The sequence below is a fragment of the Corvus moneduloides genome, chromosome 8 (genome assembly GCF_009650955.1).
Source record: "Corvus moneduloides isolate bCorMon1 chromosome 8, bCorMon1.pri, whole genome shotgun sequence".
Classification (NCBI taxonomy): domain Eukaryota; kingdom Metazoa; phylum Chordata; class Aves; order Passeriformes; family Corvidae; genus Corvus; species Corvus moneduloides.
Window position 1 is genome coordinate 1250001 of NC_045483.1, and position 10000 is coordinate 1260000.

General features: G+C 42.0%; 1 protein-coding gene across 16 annotated transcripts in view; it reads left to right on the forward strand.

Moving 5' to 3' along the window:
* The window catches only part of EBF3 (EBF transcription factor 3), a 119048-nt gene that overhangs the window by 71393 nt on the left and 37655 nt on the right, over positions 1 to 10000 (forward strand). For 9 of the 16 annotated variants that reach the window (XM_032116701.1, XM_032116709.1, XM_032116703.1 and 6 more), the window contains exons 7-8: positions 4675 to 4756; positions 7703 to 7847. In XM_032116701.1, the coding sequence (XP_031972592.1) occupies positions 4675 to 4756; positions 7703 to 7847 (227 nt within the window). The remainder of the gene's footprint in view (positions 1 to 4674; positions 4757 to 7702; positions 7848 to 10000) is intronic. The other 7 variants (XM_032116706.1, XM_032116705.1, XM_032116711.1 and 4 more) reach the window with 1 other exon arrangement.

The following is a 10000-nucleotide window of genomic DNA, read 5'->3' on the forward strand; positions in this document are numbered from 1 at the left end:
CAACTGGAAACATACTGTACACAATTAAGCATAATGCACTAATGACAGGTTAGAGTTTTTATCGCCTCTCTGCGATCGAGCAGCAAATCCAAGTTTAGCAGTAATAAAGAGTTTATTGGTGCTAAAGCCAAAGATTTTCTGACAGAGGAAAGATTTTTCCTTTCATAACAAGAGTATTAAATCCTTTGTTTACTAGGCTCTGGAAAAGAGATATGCAAAGTTGTTGTCAGATATTTCTTAGGAAAAAGCCAATTAAAGGGTAATCGAGAAAAGGATGAGAATTACCATTTGACTTCAAATGTCTCCTCTTCTCCTGCTCTCTCCTGCCTCCACCCCCTAACAGCACCGTGCCCCTGTGGACAGCTTCTCCTCCAAAGAACTTCAAAATCATGGATAATGATCCGAATCCCATCTGTTTTACTCATGAAAGTAGAGCAGACCTGTCATACCTTAACAATTCTGTATTTTGTAGTACAGCAAGATCTCGTCTGCAGGCTTAATTGAACAACAAAACTGTGTACCTGAAATACAGATAAAAGTGAAACAGAATTATTGGAGTAAAACAAAATGCTGTCTGCAGGGCTGGCACTGTTTTGTGTCCTCTGTCTGGTTTGAGTTGGATGTTGGGAAGATCTTATTGGATAAAGGGGCGGAAGCTGCCTGTCACTGCAGGGTTCCACCGACTTCCTTATGGCCTCACCTATCACCAGTACAGAGTTTGGTTCAGGGTGTTGTCACCAGGACACTCAGACTCCGTATCTGAAATAAAGAGAGTGAAGCATTTACTTCCTGCTGAGGTTTGTTTGCATGAATGACACTTCTGTTTGTGGTCTGGTGGAAATACATTTTATTAGTGGTGTTTCTGGGGTGTAATAGATGGTTTTCTGCCACAAATATTCCTTTAGCCAAGCAGTGTTTGAATTGGACCAAACTGAAGCCACCGCTCGTGCTTATAACACTGAGGATTTTCTTGCTTAGTGTTGAAATTCAAGTACAAAAGTCTTTCTGGTCTATTTGCTACACCACCTCCTCTCACAGAGGTTAAGAAGAGGTGAACAGGATGAAAAGGCACTTGCAGGGTTTAAAAAATCTTCTATGGAAAAAACCCATCTTTCATTTCACACAAAAAAAGTCTCCTGTAGGTTGTTATGTGCATAAGGTGGAGGCTTAAGAGCAGCCACATTTGCAGATGAACTGCTTTTCCTCGCTTCTCCGAGACATGACATTTGTTCAGAAGATTAGCCAGGTTGTAATGTGTAGCATAATTGCACTGTGCGGATGTCCCAGAAGTGAAAACCTAATTGCTTGACAGGCCTATAACTTTGTGGTACTGCTCTCACCTTGTTAGGTCCTTTTCTGATGCGGTTCAAATGCAGGCTGGCCGCAGGTGTGCCTAATTTACCTCGCAACAGAACGTGTTGAGTTTAATTGCACAGTGGTTGTTAGGAAAAATTGGTGGGTGGAATATCAAGTGACTCACTGTATGCGGATGGCAGATGGGCGGCGAGAGGCATCAGAGCTAAGTGTATAGGTGAGGTGAGTTAATAAAAGATGTAAATTTTAGCTTAAAATAGTGGAGTCTTGTGGAAGGTAATACATTTTAATTAAGAGGGTAGCAGGCCCCATTCTAGCAGTGGGAAAAAATCAGAGCAAGGGGACGTGGCAAAGACTGCATTTTTCTCCCTATCAGTATTTTAGGAGCAGCTTAGCCTGTTTGGGAAAGCTCTTCTGCAAGGCTGCATTTATTAAAAAAGGCTAAAATTTCTGCATATGATACAAAATGTGGCAGGGAGAACCAAACCCAGAAAAGCTTGAATTCTCATTCTTGTCTCAAAGTTTGAGATGAGACCAAGCAGAGCTCCGCTCCAGGTCCTTGCTTCTTTCTCTGAAACAGAGACCTTGTGGTTGGGGTGGGAGGGATGGGTCTGTAGTGTCCGTGGTCCTTGGCGGTCAGCTGAGAGCAACCACCAAGTCAACCATCTCCTCCTGGCACGGAGAAACACCCTGCCTGGGAATGTGGTTTTTAACTTATGATGTCTTCCTCTGAAAATCGTGCCCTGATTCCACCTGTGCTCCATGAACTTGAAAGCACAGAGTAAAGAGTGAAATAAAAAATCTCAGCATCAAGGAATGCAGCGGAGCTGAAATGCGAGTGCTGCTTGTGTTCACTCCAGCCTGGCGTCAATATTTAGCCCGGTGCTCAGAGCCATCCTAATGAACTTGATGATGTCTAATTTCACCAAGAGTGGGTCCTTTTCACCAAATAATTGAACAAATACCGGTTCCAGTTGATGTTTAGTGAAAGGGTGCTTAATGGCCCTTTTTCTTTGACAGGATGTGAGCGCTCTGTATAGAAACAATTCATCATGAATGCTTCACGCTAAAAACAATCCACGAGGAGCAATACTTAGCATTCCTAGTGCACAATTCATTGGAGAATTTCCGAGCAATTTACAAACATTAGCTCAATAAGCCTCACAACACCCATTTGAGATCAGAAAAGAAAAAAAAGAAAAAGATAAGATACTGCTCTTCAGCCTGGATGTGGCACTAAGGAGCCGTAAAGCTGGAGGCTGGTCCCAGCTCCTGGCTCCCCAGCACTGGGTGGCTCTGTATGGAGTCGGGCATCAGCTGGTCCTTGCACAGACTCACAGTCTGGGTGGTGGAAGCTGTGCAAAACCAAAGAGAGGACTGACAGCAAGGATGTTATGTTTAGAATAATAGAATCATGGAATGGTTTGGGTTGGAAGGGACCTCAAAGATCATCCAGCTCCAACCCTCTGCCATAGTCAGGGAACCTGGTCCATACTCATTTGACCTGGAGAGAATAAGTATCTCAAATAACAATAAAAAAATAAAAACAAACTCAAAACACCAAAAAAATTCCAAAACATGGCAGGTAAAATTAGGGGGAACTTGTGGATAACATAGAGGCAGTTTCATGGAGTTGCTCATAATATCCCTGCAACAGCATTGAGAAAAGCTGAGCATCTGAGCTAGGATATCATGTCATCCAGCACAGAAATCCAGATCTTTTTGAGATCGACAGCTGAAACCCCCTTACAGGTTTTGGGATAGGAAGTTTTAAAGAAATGTGCATTCAGCTGAACTGACAGCATCGATTTATTTATGCAGTTTCAGTAAACCTGGTTGTTTCCCTGATTGCCCCTCTGATATGAGAGATTGCTCCTCCAGCATTTGTGTCCTGTAACATCAGGGTGCTGCTCAAGGTTTCATGGCGAAGGGGGAGCTGGGATTAAAAGCATCAGCTTTTGATTTGGGGACACTCCCATAAAGCTCCTGTATGACTCCCGAAGAATCTCAGGAGCGAGTGCGATGTGGTGCAGCCACTGTTGTTCTTACTATTGGCCATGGCTGGGCCTTGTTTGGTGCTAAAGAAGGAAAGATGTTCCTGTCTTGCCTCCTGCCAGGAATTCTGTTGGCACACAGAAACTTCTGTGAGGTGTGTGCAGCAAGAATAGTCCCAGTCACTTATGAAGACTGACATGAGTGAATAAATAAAAGTTGTTCGTACTCTGAATGTGAAAGCTCTGGCTGACCTTGCTGTCCAGCTCGTACAAAGATGGGCAGCATGAGCTGCTGGACTGGAGCATCTGAGGAACTCAGGGTGAGGAGAAAATCCTGAGCTTTGCTTGTCATTAGCGGTTAGTCATTAGCCAGAAAACCTAATTAAAGCATAGCTTTATTATGAAAGATGAAAACATGAGTGCATAAATAAAAAAGGCCATGTCAGGCTGTGAACGCCGTCCTGTGCAGGGCAGGACACTGAGGATCCCCCGGTTTGCTTCACCTGCCGGGTGGACACTTCCCAGATCGGCTCGTTCCTGCTGTGCAGGAGGGCGGCAGAAATCTTCCCAAGCTTCCCCCTTCCCTCTAAGTGCTTGCTGTGCTCCCCTGAGGCAGCGTTGCTGCAAAAACGGTTTATGGGGAGATGCCTGGATGATAAGGGTTAGTCCTAAATAATTGCTGGTTGCCGCTCAGCAGAAATAAGCTGGATTTCGATCCCTGGGTAGAGCGACTCCTCACAGCTAAAGGCTGGCAAAGGTTGAAGAGGTCGTAAGACAGGGCCTAATTTGCCATGTTCCTTCCCTTTCAAAAACAATGAGGGAACTGGGGCCTTGCCGGTGGGCAGATCCTGCCTGGATCTCCCTGGAGTCAGCAGGAGCTGGATCGAGTCCCTTTGAATAGCGAGAGTTTCCAAACCGGAGGCAAAGCCAAGTGTTTTTCAGAAGATTGATCATTACCTTTGGAATTTTTCGACGTAGAGGTCATTACTGCTAATATAAGTTGTGAAAAAATGAAAAGTATTAAAAAATAGAGACAAATTCTCATCTGGTGTAAGTCATTGCCTTTGAAGTCAATGAGTCATTGAAATCAACTTTCCCTCACCAAGCTAAGGATATGGCCTGGAGTCAATACATTTGTAGTTGCTGAAAAATTAAAAATATAAATTTGCCTTTCCTTGGCAATAATGTTCTGTTTATGACAGAGATCTTACGCTTTAAAATAAGTTCATTAATGAATAGGAAAGTAATATTTCACTACCAGTATTCTTTTGGGTATAACTATTTATGATTAAATTTTATTAAACTTTTTAAAAATTGGATTTACATTTTGATGAATCTAATAGATTTCAATTTTGTATTTTTATAGATTCTTTCTAAAGTTTTTCCTCAAGTGCAATCAGAACTGTTTGAAGAATGCAGGCAACCCACGAGACATGCGAAGATTCCAGGTACAGATCCCTCTAAAAGCATAAATGATGTATAAAAGACCTGATCACATCTTCATCTTATGAAAAAACAGTCAGTGCTTCCACTCAGTGTAGTTACAATGCTTAAAAGAATTGCTGTCAGTATTTTACATTTCCCCCACTAATCTAAGTGCTGGTTCTTGGGAAGCACCGAGCTCTGCAGTTGGCTGTAATGGATCAGTGTTGGAGCAAGTGGATCATTCCTTAGGAAGTATTTCCCTAGATTTCCTTCCTACCAACACCCTGTGTTGTAGTGTGCTGTTCGCTCAGACCTGCAGAGGTTTTACGTAGACTGAGTAGTTTGATCTTACTATAAGGACACGACTGTGGAGCACAGGGAAGTTTGGAACTCACACTTCTCTGGTTCACAACTTGTAGATCCAGCAGTGGTGGCCCAACACATGAATTTTTGTTTCAACTGTGTTAGAAAATGTTTAATACTTCACTTTCTCCTTACAGCTTTTGATATATCCTGTGGTGAATCATAGCACTACAGAGAGGCAGCTGACGGGATGGACAAATGATTTCCTCTGTATCTGGGGTCATTGGAAAGGCTCGTTAGGAAATAACTGCCTTTTATTTCAAAAATATTTCACAATGATTCATATTTGATTCCAGCAATAAAGTAGTATTGAGATGTTCAGGACTTTCTCAGTTTGGAGAAGAATTACTTGTGGTTAAACTTGATAGCAAAACATGTGACATCTGTTTTCATGCACAGCCAACCAACCGGGGAAGCCAGCACCCTTGAGCCAGCCAACAGAAAAGATCTGTAGCTGGAAAAAAAAAATATTCCTTCAAAACAATCGAGCCAAGCTTCCATTTTTCATGCATCTCAGCTTCACGTGGCATCGGTGATATTGATCCATCTGAACAGAACAGAAGGTCAAACCTGGAATGAGTGGAAATGTCCTCTTTGTCTCACTGATGACTAAATGAAGCATCAGTCACGAGTGATCTTGTGGTCGACAATGGAGCCAGTAGGCACTAGAAAGACTTTCCTGGGTCTCTTTAGCTAATCTCCCTGCCTCTCAGAAGGTTTAACTGGACTTAACAGGATGTCAGATCTTGAACAGTATTTTTACCTGGTTTCCCTGTCTCAGCACCTTTGTGGAGGTGCATTGCAAGAGCAAGGCGATATAACAAAGCGTAGCACGTCGACTTTCTTTTGCTGAACTACAGTATTTTCCCTTGGTGGCTGACCTATATATACATGACAGAACAAAAATAGTTGTCATTTTCATATACACCTTGCTCTGTCTCTTTAATACACCGTGTTCTAGGAACCAAACCCAGAAATCCTGGCTGGAAATCATGCTTGCATGTTTTGCAATATTTCTGAAAGTCTGGGAATCTCATTAAGAGTGAAAGAGGATAGCCCAGTGGCCTGGCAGCAGCTCTGCGGCCGAGCTGAGCGTGCAACCTCAGCACTCTCCGAAGTGGATGTTGACAAGAGGGAAAGTGTCCACTTCTGGGAGGAGAGAGCTGGGGAAGCAGAGCAGCCTGGCAGAGAACTGCCCTCGGGCTGTTCTAAAGGGTACTGCAGATGGCTGTCTCCAAGGAGGCAGGATACACAGAAAAGGTGCTGTGATAGCTGAGAGCTAATTATGGCTTGTGAATAAGAAACGGGATCAGAGGTGATCCAAAACATAGAAGCAGACAAGAATTTTCTTCTGATGCCTTGGTCCAGCTCTGTGCAAAGGAGGCTCTCTACTCCCCTTCCATTTGTGTTCGTTAAGTGCTTGGGCTTAGGAGCTGGTGGAAGAACCCTGCAATCATCTTCGTTATAACCAAAATTTAAATAGATGGAAGGTGAACACTGAAATTTGTCCTACCTTTGGCCACCCTCACCAGCTGTGTTGATAAGGTCTGACTTAGCCACTGACTTTACGCACTCTACTCACCCCAAGGGAAACGCTGCAGTGGCCACTTCCTTTAGAAAATCTGGAACCACAGCACAGGGCCCATGCTGGAGTATTTAAATAAGATGTAAACGTCAGTCTGGGATAACAGTGATCCACCTACGAAGCCGTGCTCCACACAAACCCTGGCGCAGCTCGCGGTTTCCTCCCTGGCTGGTGCTCCCGCGATATCGCTTCCGGAAGGAGTCCCACAGCTCCATTGTGGAGGTGTTTGTATCGGGAAGGTTGCACGTTTTGCATATGCTCCTTTGCCATTTTCGACTGAGAAGCAGCTGGAAGCCAAAGGAGGCCCTATCCATCATCTCTTCTATGGCCGGACTCTGAACCTGGACACAAGAATAGGAGCCTTTCACTCAAAAATAAAGGAGGAAATTCCATTGACATAGCAGGGTCAATCACCATCCAAATGAACTTGAGAAGGGATACTTTTCATGGATTGAAAACACTTTCACTATTCATATTCAACTCAGCCTTTTCAGATGCAAAAAAGTTCATTATCAGACATTAAATGTAATTGTAAAACTGACCTGGAGATCATTTACTGAAGAAAAAATGGGGAGTTACGACGGTTCCTGATTTATTAAGCTTTTTTTATTTGGAATCCTCACAACCCTTCATTTGAAGACAGTCTCAAGTGAACAAATTTTAATTAGATAAACTATCTAATCAATATATCAACAGATCAATCAAAACAGCAGCTTTTAAAATGAGTGGCTAGAGGGGTGTTTCTGAAACTAATGGCTAGAAGAATATTTCCCTGAATTGAATTCATTTGTTAGCATAATAGGAGATTAAACTCTAATTAGTGTAGCAGGTTCTGAAGAGAAACAATTGTGAGTTAAAAATCACCAGTGGTCTCCACGTAAACAAAGATGTATTCAGAGATGTCATTCACTCGGTTTAAATAGAAACAGAGAAGTAACAGGATGTTGTTTTGTCTTAAGAGACCTGATTCGCGGAAAATCTGCAGGATTTTTGAAATGTGGGGTTTTGTTTTCTTTTCCAGGTTGTTGTATCAACAACAGTCAATGTGGATGGCCACGTGCTGGCTGTCTCAGACAACATGTTTGTACACAACAATTCCAAACACGGGAGGCGGGCTCGCCGCCTTGACCCCTCAGAAGGTACGGCCCCTTCTTATCTGGAAAATGGTAGGCACACATTTACATGTCCTTTTTTTTTATTTGCAATGCTTTTTTATTTTATTTTATTTTATTTTTTCCTTTTTTTTTTTTTATTTCACCATACTTTATGTTGAGACACCACTACATTTACTTTTACATCATTTCTTCTCCCATCCATCAAAGCACCCATTAAAAAAAGTCCATTAGTATTTCTCAGCCCTTGTCAACTAGAACACGGAGGCTTCTGAATTTGCTTCTGACTTCTTTCTTTATTAAATACCTACAGTTTTGCAGTCGCAACCAATTTTTCATCTTTCCTTATTTCGGTTCTTTTCTTTTTTTTTTTTAATTTCAGTCTTGTTTTGCTTGCAGCTTTTTCTTGCTCTTTAATTTGACTTGATTTTATTTTGGCTTGTCATATTCCTTGATCCAGAGGTACAGTCTCAGGTTATGTATGCAAGTTTAAGTGGATGGTAAAAACATGACCGAATCTGTAAAGAATTTACTGTGAGGTCAATTTCCTGTGCCTGGGCCTTACTGCAGATTACAGCAGGAGGGGGTTTGGATGAGAAAAACAGCATAAAATGTTTTTCTTCAGCCTGACTCAATGTGATTGACTTCTTGCCTGAACTGCTAAAAGAAGATAGGCTGAGATGAAGAGGAGAATGGAAAGTGTCTCTGAAAATCCAGAATTGTGAAATCCTATCTTTTTGGAGCCCATCAGCCCCCGAATCACTCACACACAATCACAGCTGCGCCTGGACACGTGCACACATGTATTTATTGCCCTGCAAAGCCCAAAATAGTCATTTGGATTTAAATATCACTTCGTTTGAACTGTAAAATATACCAGTGTAGGGATGAAAATCAGCTCCTAGGAAACCTCTGTTTAATAAAATTAAGATAGGATAGGATAGGATAGGATAGGATAGGATAGGATAGGATAGGATAGGGTGGGTTAGGACAGGAGAGAATAGAATAGAATAGAATAGAATAGAATAGAATAGAATAGAATAGAATAGGAGTAGAATATTTTCACTTAGAAGGATCATCCAGTCCAACTTACTGAAGACTTTAGTGTTGCCCAAAAAAAGCACATTTAAATACATTTAATTTTAATGCATCTTGAGTTCTGGAAGAGTTAGATTCTCAAACCTGCTATGACCTGACGTGCTGGGCCACGCACATCAGTTTCCGTGGGACTCCTCTTGTGAGTTGTTACTAACACATTGACAGGATCATGGCTTTTTACACTAATAAAATTAATTAAAGTGATAACAATACTAAGCTGCTAATACAATCATTGTCATTTTACATTTCAAATAGTATTTACCAATGGGCAAGGAGGGGAATGAATGAGGCTAGCACCAACTATCAGAAGGCAACGCGATCTAGACATCAAAAAATGGAAAGCGATTTACGAATCTGCCGCGGTCCACACACGCACACAACCCTAATTTGTTTTTCTGCATTAATAACTAAGGTATAAGAGACCAAAAATATAATAATTAAAGGTCGCCCTGAGCACCAGAGTCATTATGGTCTATGACGTATTGTTTATCTCTTTCATATGCGCGGAAAGTAGGTGTGTGTTTTGCCTAGCAACCGTCACTAATGAGGTTCACAATTAAGAAGGCTGAATCCTCTCCCCTCGTCCTCTCCTTCCCTAGAGAGCCAGAACTAGCAACATTATAGGTTCAAGTAAGCATGCTCAGCCCTGTGGTGTTAGGTTTTAGTCTAGGTCCAAATTCAGCCTCTTCTAATGAGCTATTATGATCTTAGCAAAATACAAGTATTTATTTTTGTAAGCTGCATGAAAAGAATTTGACTCTGAGCAGCAAATATCGCTTAGAAAAATAAAGGCCACTTTTCCATGCTACAGAAAATCTACATAAATGTCACTTACCAACAGCTCCTTTTCTTGGCGCTACGGTAATTGGTTTGCTTTCTTTAAATGTTAAAAAACACAGTGCCAAATCCTCTTTGCCTAACATCCCATAAATGCTCAGTCGAGTAAGCTGCACCGTTGCAAATGAATGTGAAAATCTGAACGGCTGCTCCTTAAAGTCCTACTTTTAATAACAATGATGGTAGCGAAACAACTCAGAGTAAATAAACACTGCTGGAACAGGGTGGCCGAGAATCCTAACACCCTCGAATGGAGGAGGAAATGGCAGGGC